Below are 18,669 nucleotides of genomic sequence, written 5' to 3'. Positions count from 1 at the left end.
ACATTTGAGCAGAGCAATACAGTACATCAAAACTAGCAGCTCAGAGCTTGTGTGAGGGAAGTTCATGAGTAGGTTTTGAATGAAAGTTGGGAATCCCCAGTTTTGAGAACATACAATGCCAGGATTTAAATTAAATTAAAATTCAAGTCTACAGGTTGTTATGTTGCTACCCAGAAAACATTCTGTTAGGTCATCTGACATCCCGCATGGCAAAAGTGGATTTTTGAAGTCATATTCTGGCTAAGGCACAAGTGCAAAGAACCATTGAAATCAAGGAGTTGTGCATGCTTATCCATAATTAGAATTTGTCTCTTAATTTAATAAAGACTACAGGGAAAAAGATCTAAAAATTTGCAAAATGGTAAGCTTGCCCAGGTTTCAGATATCCAATGTCAAATTGTTTGGAACATATCTGTTCTCAGATCAATACAATATTGATATTTTATTGTCCTTTAGAATTTAAGAGAAACGTGAAATGTTTCCAACTCACTTCCTTTTCAAACTTACTTTTGTCCAGTATTACTATTCAATAAAGGATATCTCTGTTGGTGGCATGTGTATTTGCTATGGCCATGCTCGAAGCTGCCCACTGGATGAAACCACAAAGGTATGCTTTAATTATTTTTATTTTCACAAAACAGTCTTTTGAATAAAAAGTTTAGTTCTTTGCACAGAGAGAGAGAGAGAAAGATATTGTGGGGAAAATCGAAAGGAACATATATAAATTCTGGCCTCGATTCAGCAGGTATTTAAAGCAGGTTCCTAACTTTAAGCATGCCCTCACTTAAAGCCGTGAATTGTCTGATTGACATCAATGGGAGTAATAGTGTGATTAAAGTTAGGCACACACTTAAGTACCTTGCAGAAATGAGGCCTAAAAGCTTGATCCTGCAAATACTTATGCACTTTACACATATAAGTAGTCTCATGATTTTGATGGGAATACCCACATGAGTAAAATTACGCAGGTTAAATCTTTGCAGGATTGAGCCCTTAATGTTTGATCCTTTAAATACTTTGTGGGTGGAACTCTCATTGACTTCAGTGGGAGTTCAATGAAAGGAACACTTACAGAATCCAGCCTCAGGCACATATGGGGAAGGACACTCCAGTTAATAACTTTTGAACAAATGAGGGGCAGAATTAACCTCCAGCACAGTTCTCTTGTTTCATATTTTCTACAGAAAATTTGAATTGGTGTTAATATCATAAGTGCAGATATAGATGTTTTCCCTTTTGTCCTCTTCTTCCGCTCACTTTTTGATACAGCTGGATAATCACATATATGGAATTTCAACAGAGAAAATGTTCACTGATAATATTACTTAATATTTAATCTTAAGGTTCCTTTGAGTAAAGCTATATATATATATATATATGTGTGTGTGTGTATATGTATATATATATATGCTACAGGCCAAGTTTTGCAATCTTTACTCATGCTGAACTCTGTAGAACTACTCCTCTGAGTAAAGGGCTGTAAATTCAGGCCTATAATATGTGCTTTTATTCTTCATTCTGTCTACGTGCTGTAATTTTCTTCCCTTCACTATCTAAACCTACTGTTCTCAGGTAATGCACTTTGTTTGGAAGTGAACTCTTTTTGTCTTAGAGCCTAAATTTAAACAATGCTTTTGAGTGTAGCAAAGGCACTAAAGACATGATCCTGCAGCTCTCACATGGCAAAGTGATAGGACTTGCTCCGATAGGATAAATACCTGAGGAAGGGCCTCTCACATCAATAAAGGTAGCCGGACTGGGTTCTAGCACGTCTATAAAATTGCAAAACAGTTGTGGTATTTAAAATTCTGTGGTAGAGTAGATTTGATATTAGTCACTTGGTTGAGTTTTCAGGACCTTGGTAAATGGCCTATTTTTTTAATTTCTACAATTTCTTTTTTAGAAACTGCAATGCCAGTGTGAACATAATACATGCGGAGAGAGCTGTAATGAGTGTTGCCCTGGTTACCATCAAAATCAATGGAGACCAGGAACTATTTCTGCTGGCAACAAATGTGAGAGTAAGTAGTTACAAAAGTTGGGGTGCTTAATGGGTCCGTAAATGTTGACAGTTTTGTTCAATAAGGACCTAATCCAGTTCCCACTGAAATCAATGGAATGACTAGATCAGGTACTAGAAATAGTAGTTTTCTTAAAGTGAAAAAACAAACAAACCACACACTAGAAGTGGAAGGTATGGTCAAAAATCATAAGATGATAATAATTTGGATTTCCTTTGAAATAATAATATTTTATTAGATACGATAGATCAATAATAATGTTGAGGCTGCGGAAATGACATTCGTAGATGATCAGACAGAAGAGACTTAGTGTTTGACTGTGCTACAATGAAATTTAACACTTTCACATTGGTAATTATGGCTGCTGCTTGTTGCTTAAATATTGTTAAATTCCTAATTCAGTCTTAGTTAAACATAGTCATTCTTACAACATGAAGACTCTGAAAAAGCAATCTAAATGGCCAATAAATTGCAAACTATGCTGAATGTCTGATAAAATGGCATAGGCTCTCCCAATAGTTGCCTATTGGCACACATTGCTAAGATTTGTTAGCCACATTTTCTTACTTCACATCTTTAATGCCAGGAGCAAGCCACAGACATTTAGGAGCCTATTAGGCATAGTTCATTTTGCAGTTGAAGCAGCCCGGCTAGTAGAACCTTTAGAGACTAACTGCATTTAGACAGGTTTCAGAGTAACAGCCGTGTTAGTCTGTATTCGCAAAAAGAAAAGGAGTACTTGTGGCACCTTAGAGACTAACCAATTTATCTGAGCATGAGCTTTCGTGAGCTACAGCTCACTTCATCAGATGCATACCGTGGAAACGGTATGCATCTGATGAAGTGAGCTGTAGCTCACGAAAGCTCATGCTCAAATAAATTGGTTAGTCTCTCAGGTGCCACAAGTACTCCTTTTCTAACTGCATTTAGAGATGTAGAATATTTTATTAGTATACAGGCCCAAGTCTCCTCTCACTTAAATATGTTTTACACTGGTGTAGCTCTAGTGACTTCAGTGGCATTAGTCACTGGTATAAGTGAGGAGAGGAATTAAGCTGATAGTCTTCAGTAAAGTAGAATGCTAAAGATGTAAGAACACTTACTAGTAATTACACGTCACTAAGGGGCGATAAGGTTGGGTTAACGTGAGCTACAGAACACCATTAAAAAAAAATGTTGCTAACACTGTGATTGTTTTAAAAGTTACCTGGCCAGGAATGAGATAAATGGGTATTACTGTTTTTGTACAGCACAGCCAAGGCAAAGCATCTGACATGGATTGCTTTACTGTTCTACCTGTATTTTTTACTCTTTTTATTTTGGATGTGCTGTAACTGTTAGAAAATGTAAATAAAAATGTATTTCTTTGCGATTTCTTTTTAGAGTGCAACTGTCATAACAAGGCAGAAGATTGTTATTATAACCAGGGTGTGGCAGATCAGAATAGGAGCATAAATATTCATGGACAGTTCATAGGAGGTGGAGTCTGTATAAACTGTACTCAACACACTACTGGAATCAACTGTGAGATCTGTGCTGATGGATACTATCGGCCATATAAAGTAAGATTTCTCAAACTACAGCTGATTGCTTTGATTAATAATAAATGTCGTCATATGCGTATTTCAATCCATTGAATGTTATTAAATTTAATTTCCACACTTAGAGTGTGACTAAAAATTGTAAAGTCGTCTTCGTAGCTCAGATACCAGTCTTGCAGTTTCCGAGTACATTTAGGCTGATTCTCTAGCATGTTGAAAGGACAGTCCCAATTCCTTTGTAATTAAAGATAACTCTTATAGTCGTATGTGATTCTTGTAGAAGTGATGAGCTATTGCAATAAACAGTATTCTTCTCAATATTTCATTTAGTAAGTATGTATAGCATATGCTCTTTTTGGGCCCATCTACATCTTATATCTTATAGTGACTTTCCAGTTCAGTTGTATTAAAGTAGAAATTCTGTCCCTGCCCTCATTCATCAGATACATAGATACATTTGTTACAATCTGGCTAAAAAGGATAAACATCACTAGAAAATTAATTTCGTTTTACTTCCAGCAATCTAGGTAGGTTTCCTTACGTCTGGACGTACTGTGGCCAAGTGAGTAACCTCCTGTAGCAAGGACATTTACTCTCCTCAGTATGGAACTTTCTGTTTTCCAGATAAGGCATTGATTCAGCAAGTTCATCCACAGGGCACATTAGGGAGCTCAGGTCTATGTTCTCAAGCACAGGTGTGAGTGGAGGCCATGTATAGTTCAAGTATAGTTAGGTAGTAGGCACAGTCCTTCACAGAGAGAAGTAAGTCTCATGTTGCATGTACCCCTGCTTCCTTATTCTAAAGAGCATTGAAGAATACCACCTTAAGTCTGATTCTTAGCCAGTAAATGACTTGTGTGCTTATGGTTCCAGATTGCCTTAGTCTGGCCCTGAGCCACCTTGAAGCAAGGGGATAGCTCTCAAAGAGAAATTTAACCTCATTTAAAGAGAAAATCTCATTGTTATACGAAGCTTTAGTTTAGTTTCAGTGGCAAGAAACAGTGATGAATGTTTACTATTTCCACTAATTAGTTTACAAATATGACAGTTAAAATGTACCATTTGTTTCAGATTTCTCCCTATGAAGATAACCCTTGCCATCCTTGTGACTGTGACCCATCTGGGTCTCTGAGTTCTGACTGCATTAAGGATGATGATCATTCTGATTTTCAGCATGGTAAGGGACAATGAAATGCTTTTTCTGTAAACTTCAGATGCCCACGGGTGAGGAAACATTGTGCTGTTAAGGTATCACATTAAAATGCCAGTAAATACCCAAAAAGGGAGGGAAGTCAGGAAATAAAACATGCTACAGGAGTATAAGATGCCTTGATCCTGCAACTTCTTGTGCATGGGTAGAGGCCTCTGCTCATTAATAACAAGTTACAGGATTGGAGCCTAATACTGTTACATATATTAGTTCAAACAGTGAATTGATACAGTGGATTTTTTTCCTGGCAGAGGTTCTGTGGGTCTAGTACTCTAACACGAAAAAAATATGAACGGGGTTGGTAATATCCCAGCTATCTGTGCAAAATGTGACTAGAGCTGTATAGCTTGATAAAAGAGACAGTTACATTGCTTCTCCCACTATTCCATATTTCACCCCCAGTCTTCTATTAACCCTTCATTTTTTTTTTCATTATCATTTTTATATTTCAAGGGACTCAGCCAGGTCAGTGTCAATGCAAAGAAGGTTACACAGGAGAAAAATGTGATCGCTGTGCATTTGGCTACAAGGGCTACCCAAGCTGTGTGCACTGTAACTGCAGCCTGGTTGGAAGCATTAGCGATGACCCTTGCACAGAACCTTGTCTTTGCAAGGTAAGTGACTTGCTGAGTCTCACTTTGATTTACTGTGAAATCGGTAGCTGGGTTTGTAAGTGCAGTTTTAATAAAGGAAATTACTTCATACTTTTGTCGTATATTATGTCATACTTTCATAGCAAGTAACTGAGATTTAAACATTGTCCTTCTGACAGAGATTCGAATGAGAATTAGCAGCATATTTCTGTTATCGTAGAGAAGCTGTGATAAGCTGTGTAGCATGACTCTGTATATTCCAGATAGAAAGTTCCATATAAAAGCAAATGCCAGACTGCATAAGAACAACGTGTGTGTGTTTTGTGGATAGGTTGGTGGTGGTCTTTAAAGTACATCATTCTTATTAAAAAGAAAAGGAGGACTTGTAGCACTTTAGAGACTAACAAATTTATTTGAGCGTAGGCTTTCATGGGCTACAGCTCACTTCATTGGATGCTGTAGCTCACGAAAGCTTATGCTCAAATAAATTTGTTAGTCTCTAAGGTGCCACAAGTCCTCCTTTTCCTTTTGCGGATATAGACTAACACGGCTGCTACTCTGAAACCTATCATTCTTATTGAGCAGTTAAAGGATATATTGAAAACATTTAATTTATACTATGTATTTCTATATATTTGAAAAAAAATTGTAATAGTTCTGAAAAATTAAATTGAGACCTATACCTAAAAACTAATTTTATTTTAATTATTTAATTACAAAACATAAACTGTAAAATGATGTTTAAAAATTAGAGACCTGGTTTGCAGACTATTTTCTTGGGCAAATGCAAATTTGTAATATCAGTGAATGTAACTTCCCATTAAATTTCATGCAATGTGGTTTCTGCAGAACTTTGATGTGAAAGTTTTTATATTTGAAGACGTTACACTTAATTTTCAGCAAGCAAAGGTAGCAAATTGTTTCTTTTGGCCAGGTATGACACTAGCCAAAAAACAAGCAAACAACAAAACAGTGGTTGACATGACAATTTTTGTAAAGCTGCTCTGACCTCTTGCATAATTTATCTGATCTAAAACATTGAACACATGAACAAACAGAAAGTCAGATTGCAAATAGGAAGCAGCTTTAGTGGCCAAGTTAAACAAGAGACACTAATGGCTGCTTTACTCTGGTATAAATCAGAAGTAAAACATATGTAGTCAATGAAGTCAACTGGTTCAAATTTGGACAAGAATCAGGTGTGTTTTCTGTGCATTGGTGGAATGGACTTAACATGTGGCCTTCGGAAAGTTAGATCACTGAGAGCAGCAGACAACTAGCCAAGGGGTACTGGGAGTAGCAGGGGTCCAGAACTGGGTGAGAGGAATGAGTTTTCTGCCCCAGAAAACAAGTAGAGATGAGGAGGGCCACTGCATTCTAACTCCCCGGAGACTGAAAACACAGTATTGACAAACTCCTCCAGTTTTAGCAGGAGCTTTGTGATATTTTGTATTTTTCTTGACAGCCCAGCTCTTGGAGTCATGTAAATAGATAAGTATCACAGCTTTCATTTTAAAAAACAAAATGTCTAGCCCTCGTGCTTATAGAGAAAAACTTGAAAATGTGACCCAAATGTACCCAAAAGACTCAGAAACCAGATGGAAACCCAATGTAAAAACCAGAATTTATTATTTTGTACAAAAAAAAATCATGATTTTGAAGCCAGTCTCATGATTTTTCAGCACTTGGGTTTGGCAATTTTACAGACAGTAAGAAGGTAGTTGCACATTTGGATCAAAGTAATGGCCTGAAAATCACCCTGGGTTTTCCTAAGGTTTGCAAAACTCAGCAGTGGCATAGGTTAGTAACAAAAGCATGCAGCATGCCTTTTTAGAATGTTTGTTATGAAAACTTCACACAACTAATTCATATCCATGGGAATTTACAGGTGGTGATCTGGCCAACAGGAGGCTCAGGCATTTTGCTGAGGGTTATGAGTGACTAAATACCGACTACAAAGGGTCATATTCTGTTCTCAGTTATACCATGGTAATTCTGGAATCAGGAGTGACTCCACTGACAGAAATGGAGTTAATCTGGATTTAACTAGCGTAGCTGAGGGCAGAGTTACTTAATACTCTTTATTTGTTTCTTCAACAAAAATTGTCTGTCTATGGTGAATAAATTGCTCAGCAGTGTTTTTTTAGGGTCGATAGGAATTTAGTTGAAGGGAGGAAAATGGGTCCTCTGTTCCACAAATACAATAGGAATACATTAAGGAATTAAAATAAAAATATTTAATATAAAATCAAGTAGGACTTCACTTTCAAAGCTATATCCTAGTTTACAGTATACCAGTATCTGTGTATATGACACCTCATGCATATCAAACTGGATTTACTGCAGTCGTCTTCCTTGACAAATAGTAGGGAGTGAAGGGAGAAGAATGCGAACAAGAATCTTCCATATTTTCACTATTGGAAGCATGTTTCCATCAGTAGGATGTATAAAAATGACTTTTTCATATGACAAGTCTGTGCAAAAAGTAGAAATAAAAGCCCAGATCCAGTTCTTGAGCTTTGACTAAACTACATGTGCTGCATGTTGAGAAAGTGGTGTGCTAAGGTAGCTGTAAGGCAGCTGTATGCTACCTGGGTCCTGGAGTGGTGTGACTGCTGGGATAATCAATGGTGTAATCAATCAGTCTCAGGGCTGCTCTACTTTATGCTAACTGCCAACATATCAATGCAGATATTTAAATGATTCTCCAAAGGGCAGTTCCGGTGCCTGGGGATCATTGAGATATAGGGGTGCCCTGACAAATAGACCTTTTGCCATAGCTGCACCATCTATGCTGTGAGGAGAGCTTATGTATAAGCAACTCTGGCAGCTCTACACCACTCAAGCTAAGTTCCCTCTAAGCTGCGTGGCTGCGTAGCAGCCTATTAAGTGCTGCTTAAGGCTGCAGCAGGAGAGATGCCTCTCCCCCAGCCCAGGACTTGCTGTGGCCGGGGGAGAGGCGCCCTGGCCCCAGCCCAGCCCTGGCCCGGACCTGCCAGGGGAGAGGTGCCTATCCTGAAGCCCCAGCCCTGGATCTGCCGCAGCAGGGAGTGGCTCCTCTCCCCCCTAGCCCAGGTGCTGCTGTGGGGAGAGAGAGCTGGGGAGAGTCCTCTCTCCTGGTTGTAGCCCTGGGGCAACCTTCACCCCAAACCCCTCATCCCTGGCCCCAGCCCCGAGCCCACACCCCCAGCTGGAGCCCTCACCCCCTCCACTCCCCCCTGCATCCCAACCCTCTGTTCCATCCCTGAGCCCCCTCCCGCACTCCAAACTCCTCGGCTCACCCCGCCACATGAATTTTATGTGAACCAATATGGAGGTGATGTGTCATTCCGCACATTTGTGGGAAAAATTAGAGGGAACACTGTACCCAAGGATTTCTTTAGGCAGCTGAGTACCCGGCCCAATGTGTCAACACTTGCAATTATCAGTACAATACCCCAGATGTCTTATAAGGTTCAGTGCTGTTGCTATGGTACTGAAAAAGTTCTTGTTTTAAACTGGCTTTTTCTACTGTGGCCCAAAATCACAACCTTTTTATAGCTTGTGCATAGTATTGTCCGACTTTGTAAATCTTTGGGCCTTATCCAAAGCCCACGACGTCTGTGGGAGTCTTTCCATTGACTTCACTGGGCTCTGGATCAGGCCCCAAATCCTGTGCTGCAGGTGTGAGATGCTCATTCTCATACCATACATATAAGTTGCCATTCTCAGAAGTTTTCACTTCAATGACAGCAGTTAAATCTGCAAAAAGTCAACCTCAAAACTGGGAGTTTATGTGATGGGCTACTGATAGTTTGATTCATTAATGAGAGAGTCCTAGCATGACACCTTGTCATTAGGGTACAATGTTTTATGTAGGAGCAGATGTTTTCTTTTCCTACATCAGTAATGCCAAAATTCAATTACACTGCATTTCCTGACTGAATACCGAATGAATTCTATGCTGATTATTTCAAATCCCGACTGCTCCAGATGTTTTAAGTAGAACTGGACAGAGATACTCTATTTCATCTAAAATTTGGTTTCATTCTGATTCAGAATGTAAACCGAAACGTCTAAAATTCTGTAAAAAAGAGGATGAAGCAGACATTCCAAACCAGCGGAAAAGACGCAGAAATTGGGCTTGTTTTGGCTTAATCGTCTTGTGAATTGCTTATTGGCTAGTTTTTGGCTGGTAGCTTGTTGCTTGGTTGGCGTATAGCTTGTTGCTTCTTTTTTTTTGATAGGCTCCTGGCAAGCAGGGGCAAGGAGCAAGCAGGGGCAAGGGGTGGAGAGAGTCAGGGTTGCACAGAGGGCCTACCACAGTCACAGACTGCATGCCGGGGAGGGCGGGGGGATCTAGTCACATAGAGTGTTGAGGTTCTTAGGGATTGGCTTGTTTTGGCCTTGTTTTGAAATGTGATTAGCTTGATTTTTGACTTATTGTGAAAGTTGGGATGTTTATTTAGCACATGAAATTTGGCAATGGTGGGATGGATCCTGGCTCTGGGGCAGTCCATGCGGTGTGCTTTCCTGGAACCATGGCTCCTGAAAGCCCTGGGGTTCCCGACTCAAGGGCAGTCTACCTAGTGGGCTGCCTGGAGGCTCAAACCCTGGAAACCTGGACTTCCAAGGAGCCAGATGGGTGAGCTGGTGGGGAGATTTCAAAACCTGTCTGGGTTCTCTCGCAACTTAGCTGAAATTGAATCATCTGTGTGGAATGTTTTGATTTAGATAAATCAGGAAATTCCGGCAAAACAGTGTTTTGTTGGAATTTTTCTGACCAGCTCTCGTTTTAAGCTCAGTGAGACTTATTCAACATATGCCTAGTGTGCTGAAGTCTGCTTTGTTTTATATCTTTCTGAATGCTGTTATACCTAAATTCCATCTAATCTACAATATTTACTACCAATGTAGTGCTGATATAAAACAAATGTTATTCACAGGAAAATGTAGACGGCGAAAACTGTGACCGCTGCAAACCAGGATTCTACAATTTGCAAGAAAGGAATCCTCAGGGCTGTACGGAGTGCTTCTGCTTTGGGGTTTCTGATGTCTGTGACAGCCTTGCATGGCCCATCAGTCAGGTAGAATACTATGGCTGTGACCTAATGTTCCATAAGATTCCCTCAGGCAGTTGCAGAAATGTGTTTCTGATTTCCTCTTAACATACAGCCCATCTCACTGAAAATTCTGGAATCCACACAGAGGACTGGACTGTGGCTGTAAAATCACAATCCTGAGGTCTGCTGACTATAAAGGAGCCCAGCCCCCACTGGAGCTGCTGGAGTCATTATACCCTACTCAATCCCAGTGCTTTTGGAACTACTGGCTATTGTAGTGCCTGCTACACCCTTTGAAAGAAAGCAGTGTTCACTATCCTTGCAGTGGAAAAGCTTGTCCGGGCGGTGAAGAGGGGAGCCAAAACCATGCCCTGACACTCCTGCTGATTAGAGCCTACTGCAACTGCAGATGTCAATCTCATGCAGTCTTTTTGCTAAGGGAATAAAAGGACTATAAATGCCACTAGCTCCCGTGCAGAAGTGCAACGAGAGGAACAACTTCCTTGGGCACTCTTTTCCCCACCTTCATCCCTTGCGTAGTTTGCGGGATTAGTCAAAATCTAGCACCAAAAGTTTTGTGTACTAAAAAAACAGTAGAAGAAAATACATCATATTCTTTTTAACTCTCTCCACATCTCTCTGTCTTTCTACTGACCGAAATTCTAATGTGTGTGTATAACTCTTCCCCTCAGTAGAACTGGTTCCTATTCCTGACTCTTCCTCTGTGTCCTTGGGCAAATAGCTTTTGGTACCTCAGCTATCTGTTTGTAAAATGGGGGAAATGGACCTGTATTTAATTGTGGGTGCAGTACTTGTCAAGTGTTAATGAGATCTTTGAATGCAAGGTGCTACATCAGTGAAAAGTATTATCATTTGTTCATTCAGTTTATACTCTTAATACAGTGAACTTGCTTCTGCACTCAGTTACGCTGATGTAATTCTGTCCCAATCCAAATGAAGTCTGCGGCTTAACAGAAACCCCTTTAGCTAAGAGCAGAATCAGGCCCTTCATATTTGTATTACTGTCACAAGTGAAGTTTTACATATAGTGATGACTTACCCAGTGATGTAGGTCTGACTTCATTAATTTAGCTTTCTTCTTTTTCTAAGGTGTCAGATATGGCTGGGTGGCTGGTGACTGATCTGTACACTGAAAAAAGGTTGGAGCCCCAACAAGGCCAGTTTGCTGGACCCCATCAAATAAGTGTCAACAACACGGCAGCTGTGAAAATACTGAAATCCACTTATTACTGGTCAGCACCTGAGCCATACTTAGGAAATAAAGTAAGTTCCCAAGTAAAAAGAAGCTGACTTCTAGTCCAGACTCTTCATATTTTTTTTCTTGCCGTATTGCTCTAAAAAGCTCTGTGTTGCTCATTAACAGTAGTTGTAAACTATCAATACTGAAAAGAAAGTTTTCACCTTTAATGAACACTGAATACACAGTAAATTCACCTAAATATGTTCAACAACTTTTTTTGAGTTTCTCCATTTTTTTTTAATATGGAACATTATTATTTTTCAATTGTAATGTTTGTTTAATAAACATTGTCACCTGTAGTTTGTCATTTCATGCAATCTGTAATTGTTCTATAGACACTTTGTTTGCAGTGTTGTTGCAGCCGTCATGGTCCCAGGTTATGAGAAAGACAAGGTGGGTGAGGTAACAACATCTTTCATTAGATTAACCTTTGTTGGTGAAGGAGAAGAGCTCTGTGTAGCATGAAAGCTTATCTCTTTCACCTACAGAAATTGGTCCAGTAAAAGATATTACCTCACCCACCTTCCCTCTCCCAAAGAGACTTTGTCATGTAATGTAAAACAATTGAAAATTACATGTTAGAGGTCAGTGAAGTGGATCTACAGGTTCCTGCCGATGAATCGTGTACATTTGGAAGTATGACATTTTTATCTGTAAATGCTGATTTACTGCGTGCGCGTACACACGCACACCAATGAAAAAAGTTTCCATTGATAATAATCAAAATTTACATATAGGCTCAGTAAGCAAAATACTGCTTGAGAGCTGATTATAGTTCAATTTAAGATTTTTTTACTTTGTGTATTTTGACATGTGATGTTGACAATTTGTGTTTTAATGATCATAAAGCTTTAACTTTTAAAATCTCATTGTTGCCATCATTAAATAATTACTGTCTCTGACCCCCCCAATTACCCAACTGCAAAAATTTAAATCTATAAAAGTAAAAAATGCTTAGAAAGAAACATCAATATTATCAGTCAAAATTATTTATGTATGTATATATATACACACACACACATTTTGCCAAACCTAATCATGAATATCATTTTGGTTCCACATGATGAAATTTTTGTTTTTTCAGTTTGCTTTTTAAAAACCTAAGCAATCACAAACAAAAATATATTAAAAGAATGTTATTAAGGTTGCAAAGTCAAGCACTCATGCAAGAGGTCTTGTGAAGACCATAGGAATTAAAAATTGCATACATACAAGGGGCCAAATTAAGTTTGCACAGGGAACCTTGATCCTGGCATTTCCTAACTTTTGAGTGTTTGACTTTGCAACCTTAATAATATGTACTTTTTATCTAATTTTTTGTGGGGGTAATTTATAACTGGAGTAGGTATAAGATATTGAGACCAAAATTGTAATTTTCATGATAAATATCAAGTCCCAGCTCCAGTGCATGGGGATGTTATAGCTCCTCAAATGAAAGGACTCCAGAACTGATGTAGGCAAAATGGCATATTTTCCCCTAGCCTCATTCTTGGAAACAGCTGAACTGTTTTGACTGAAATAAAAAAAAGGCAACCTGATGCAGATATCTAACATGTAAAATTTCTGCCTAAACAGATAAAGTTTGGCAAAATTATCAGCAACTAAAAACAGAGTCTTATAATGGGACGTGTCAGGCAACCTTTATAACAGATGTTGCTATCAGTCCCACCTGTAATAACAACATAAGATTTCTAAAACTGAAATAAATCAGTGATGGGGAAACAAAGAAAAAGAAAGAAAGCTAAAGAAAGAGGAAACGAAAAACCAACAAAACCCCACTGTTCTGACTGCATTTTGTGTGTAGGCAGTTTCCCTGTTTCCTGTGTATAGGCAGTTTCTCTGTTGCTGAAAAGACACTTTTATACCTAAAAACAAAATAACAGAAAAAAACACCTTACTAATATTTAAAAAATGGAATTGGAAACAAATTATGGACATACTATTTGAAAGTGTCTCTGTCAGAAACTGGAATTTTTATAAATTATTAAAAAACCAAAATAAAAAAACCTCTGACAATATATCTTTTTAAGTAATTAAACCAGACACATACATCTATTTGATATTTTATTTTATTAAACTATGGCAAGTACACCCAGTCATCCATATTAAAACAATGGTTTTGTGTGCCTCGACCTTATTACGTTCTTCATACAGCGATGAAATAAATGGCTATACTACACAGTGCCTGTGCATAATGACCCAAAAGTGCCTAGCTGGAAGATACATTTTGTCTAATTCAATGGTTGGTGAAATTCTGGTCTCACACCAGTCTTCTACTGATGAAACTCCATTTACTTCAGTGGGGCTATTCTCCGTTTCTACTGGTGTATGTGACAGCAGAATCAGGGCTAAAAGGTCCAAATGTTGTTTAAAAAAGAAATAGGAATGCTGAAGATCTATCAGAGAGAATGTTTCAAAAAGTTTGAATAACTTCAGTACACTGTGCCCATTTGCTAAAAAGTAGTCTGAACTTGTGATGTTTTTTGGAATTCATACTGGAGGCTTTACAATGCACTGTTTAATGCATCACTGCAGTTCTATAGAACCTGCTGCTAGCTTTCACAAATTGCACAGCAGGGATCCAAGACTTCTGTAGATATGGGGACATGCCACGTTACACTTCCAGTGACTTTCACTGTTGTGAGATGGGGATCAAACCCTTACTGTGTAAACACTGCTGAAGTATCAAAAGAACATGCCATATCCTCTGTTTAGTTTGCTGCATGTGTGTTGTGCTTGTCAGCAGCTATCCTCCCACATTGATTGCTGTTAATTTTCTTTTAAGATTTGGATTTTATAATTTCAGCTCACTGCCTTTGGTGGGTACTTGAAGTACACTGTGTCTTATGATATTCCAATGGAAAGTGTGGACAGTGATATGGTATCTAATGTGGATGTTATCATTGCGGTAAGTTTTTTATTTAACTGGGCTTTCCCCAAAAATATAGAGGAATGATGGTATGCAATGCTAGATTAAAGAAAAGAAAATAATGTTTACACCAGTTTTTACCTTAATTATTAAAGGTTAACAAAATGTTATTGCTCAACTTCCTAATCTTTCCAATCATTTATTTTTAATCCTGGGCACTCAGTCTCTGACTACCTTTAAATAAGTACATGTTAACATAAAATTTATGGAGCTGAGCAAAAGTGGTGATTACTACATGTACAGAGCTCTGTTTACACCAGGAATTAAAATAGGTTGTTTTCTTATTTATAAAAGAGATTTATTTGTTTATTGGTTTAGATTTATGTAATAATTAACAAGATGCCTACACAAGATCTCTAGGCACTCACACACTGAATCTTAGAGCATAATGCAGTGGAGCTGGGCAGGGAAAGTTAATTCCGTTTTGCAGAGGATTTTGATATTTAAATTTTGGTTTCGTTCTGATTCAGAATGGAAACCAAACAGTTCTAAATTGTCTGAAAGGGAAAGGCACTCCAGCTATGAGACAGTCCACATGGTGCTGGAAGCCCTGACAACCCTGACTCCAAGGCAGTCCATGTGGACCTTGGGAGTCCAGGCTGCCAAGGAGCCACAAGTCCGGCAGCTGGGACTCGCAGGGCTTCCAGGCTCTTGGCTGTTCATCAGCCCTCAAGGTAGGCAGCCAAGGAAACCTGATAGACAGTGTTCCATCGGCTTCCTGCACAGGTTCTGTCAGAACTTCACTGAAATCCAGGCATCTGCATGAAACTCTTTGATTTTGACAAATCAGCAAATTCTTATGGAAAAAATGGTTCATTGGAATTTTTCCAACCAGCTCTACTCAGCAGTGCTAAAATAAATCGTGCTTTCCATCCCCCATCATTCTTGAAACATACCTTCAGCTCTTTCCAAAAATCCTATCAAGCTGATGGCTCTTCCAAGCCTGCTTGGAAGTTCACCAAATTTGGGTTATTTTGAATGAAGGAGAGGAGCAAGTTCCAGAGCTCTAAAGTCCTTATAGAGAATGCCCTGTGAGCAGCTCCATCTCCTTTACAATATAAGATATCCAGCTGAAGCACCTCAGTTGTTCTCAGTTGTGGATTTATATTGTGGGAAGTAAAGCAGTCTTTCAGGCAAGTCCCAGTCCATTTAAAGCTTTCTAGGTCATAACCAACACTTTAAACTCTACCCAGAAACTAGTAGGTAGCCAGTTGAGATCTTGAGCCACTGGTGATAAATGTTTGCAGCGAAGTGCTCCACTCAGTAAGTGAGCTGCAGTCTCTAAGTGAACATCTACACAGCAAGGAGAAGCCCGTGGCAGTGAGCCTTAGAGCCTGGGTCTACAGTCACACTTCTATGTTAAAAATAACGGAGTAGATGTTCAGGCTTGGGCTCTGAAGCCTAGCGAAGGGGGTGAGCTTCAGAGTCCAAGCTCCAGCCCAAGCCTGAACATCTACACATCTATTTTTAGCGCCGTAGAACAAGCCTAGTGAGCCCAAGTCTGCTGCTTGCTGTATAGATGCCCCGTGTGGATACAGATTTATACCTGTGGATGCAGATATCTGCGGATATAAATTGGTGTCCACAGAAGCGCAGGGCTTTCCCAGGAATCACAGCAGCAAAAGTAGCAGAACTGTACTACCCCCCAGCCCCACCCACTGGGGCGGGCTCCACGTTCACTGGCAGCTGTCTCTGGTTGCACTCTTGTGTTAGGCAGTGCACTCGACCCCGACAGGAGTCGCAGACAGCTGCGTGGAAGGGACAGGGGCAGGGCTGGGGTGCTGGGGATGGTACAGCTGCGCCAGAGAAGCTGCCAGCGCAGGGCACTGGCTCCCATGAGCAGCAGCCCCATGTTCTGTTCCTTTCACCGCTGCGGTTCCTGGGAGAGCCCTGCGGTTGTGGATACTGATTTATAGTCAGGGATATCCTCATCCATGGATATAAATTTGTATCTGTGTTGGGCTCTATGTATAGACATACCATAACTGGCTTAAAGATGTATCTCCATGTAAAGCACATTGCAATAGTCATTTCAATTTAGCTACATTTTTGATTGTGTAAAACCTGAGATAAGATTAGAATAAGCTTCTTTAAAATTGTCCACAGGATCTGCTGCAGAGGGTTGAATGTGTCATGGTCAATTGTTGAGAATGGCAAATCTGTGGCTTTTTGCTGGCTTATATGCACGAAGTGTAGTGTGTGCATGGACAGATGCATGCCCATCATGTCACACAGGGTGATCAGACGTCCTGTTTTTATAGAGCCAGTCCCTTATTTAAGCTCTCCTGCAGGTGTCCTGTCTTTTTCTTAAAAACTGGCAAATTGTCCTGTATTTTCATCTCTCCCACATCAGTACTGGCGGGTCCTGCCACTCGCTGGATCCCTGTTTGCCAACCGCCCACCCTCCAGCAGTGAATGGGGGGGTCCAGTGGCTGACTATGGGGGTGGGTGTGCAAGGCTGGTGGCAGGGCAAAGATGCAGTGCATGGGGATGGCCGCTCTCTCTGCTGGTCCATCAGCAGAGCTCTTGCTGTGTGTCGTCTCTCAGCCAGCAGGCCCCTGCCTGCCATCCTGCTTCTGGCCAACGCTGACTGCGCACTGCGAGCTGCAGTGGCTGGTGTGTGTGGACAGGCACCAGGCAGTGGCCAGTTATGTGTCTCCTTTGCTGCCCACCCATCGGCCCTTTACGTGCTCCCCCTCTTGCTGTCCTCTCCCTGCTTTGCCCCTTCACCCCCACCAAACCCCGCTGCACCTCCATACCCCCCGGGTGGGGCGTATCCTGCTCCCAGTGCTGTGAGGAGAACCAGCCCTTGGTCAGAGTGCTCAGCTCACCAGCAGCCTGGCCAGTAGGTTCCTTCCTTCCCCCACTGCTTCTGGCTGGGCTGACGCCCTGGAAAAGCCCAAGACCCTCTGACCTGGGGCGCTGGCCAGGAGGAGTGGAGCCCTGTGCGTGTCAAACCCCCGCACAGCGCTGGCATGGGGAAGCCTCTCTGCTCATCAGCTAAGCTCTGGAGTGGAGAGGGGAAGCAATTTACAGCCTGTTCACCCCCCGACCCTGCAGGCATCACAGCAGCCACCCAGGCAGAAGCTTAGCACCCTCTTCTCTTACCCCCCAGCCCTGGGTCCTGACCCTAGGGAGTATGGGGCTGTGCTGTCCCCTAGGTACCCTCGCCTGGCTGGTTTGCTGAAGCCCCTGCAGTCAGGTTCCCTGGGCCCTGGTGCACAATGCATCCTTAGAGCTTAACCCCTTCCTCCCCGTGCTGTAGCTGGGGGACAGGAGGCGGCTGGGTTATGTCAGTGGCCAGCAGCAGCCTGGAGGTGTTAGCTGCCTTTCCACACTGTGTGGGCAGGAAGGGACAAGCTACTTCCAGTGGGGGGAAGGAGGGGGAGAGAAAAAGAAGAGATGAGCTCAGCAAAGACATGGGCCAGGTCATCCCTCTCCCCTGTGTCTGGAAGCATCTTCTGTTCCTTCCCTCCCGTAGAGTGCCAAAAGCTGCTGCTGGCCACATTCTGGTGTGAACCCTGGCAGAAATCTGGGCACACATTACCCACCGCCCCACACACACACGTGTTGTGTCAGGAAGACATGGTACCAGGAGAGGCAGGTCGGTCCCGGGGTCCCAGCATGGAAGGTGGAGAGTGCCGGGCAGGGAGGGTTGGTCGCTTCTCTCCCCTGCCACCCTGTGAGAGAGGGGTGGGTGTGTGTGTGTGTGTGTGTGTGACCTCTCCTTGTGTGAACCCTAAAGCCTTAAAGATAAGGTAAATAAAAATAATCCAGCTACGCAGTATTTCTTTTCAGTCAACTTGATGGTAATGTGAACATTTGCACTGCACAGTTCCATTTGATTGCCATTGAACTCACTTGAATACAAATAATTTTACCAGGTGACCCGTATTCAGTATAGGGAAATATGGTCACCCTAATCATGTCATACTGTCAGGCATCTCTACAGAGACCTTGCAGTTTATGAATATGTTTACCTGTGAAGTGAGCAGTGAAAAAGTTTAAAAAACAGTTACTTTACAGGGTTTTTTGGAGTGCATGGAAAGTAGTAGCTTATTGTGTGGACTGA

The 18,669-nt window shown here is 41.1% G+C and overlaps 1 protein-coding gene across 1 annotated transcript in view; it reads left to right on the top strand.

Annotated features, from left to right (window-relative positions):
* Positions 1–18,669, top strand: part of LAMA1 (laminin subunit alpha 1) — a 155,796-nt gene that overhangs the window by 57,000 nt on the left and 80,127 nt on the right. The window contains 8 exon segments of the mRNA XM_077809059.1: positions 518–607; positions 1,904–2,021; positions 3,405–3,583; positions 4,634–4,739; positions 5,226–5,386; positions 10,291–10,431; positions 11,518–11,691; positions 14,475–14,576. Of these exon segments, the coding sequence (XP_077665185.1) occupies positions 518–607; positions 1,904–2,021; positions 3,405–3,583; positions 4,634–4,739; positions 5,226–5,386; positions 10,291–10,431; positions 11,518–11,691; positions 14,475–14,576 (1,071 nt within the window).

Source organism: Eretmochelys imbricata, chromosome 2, assembly GCF_965152235.1.
Source record: "Eretmochelys imbricata isolate rEreImb1 chromosome 2, rEreImb1.hap1, whole genome shotgun sequence".
Lineage (NCBI taxonomy): Eukaryota > Metazoa > Chordata > Testudines > Cheloniidae > Eretmochelys > Eretmochelys imbricata.
Note: the sequence above shows the minus strand (reverse complement) of the source record. Positions and strands in the feature narration are given on the sequence as shown.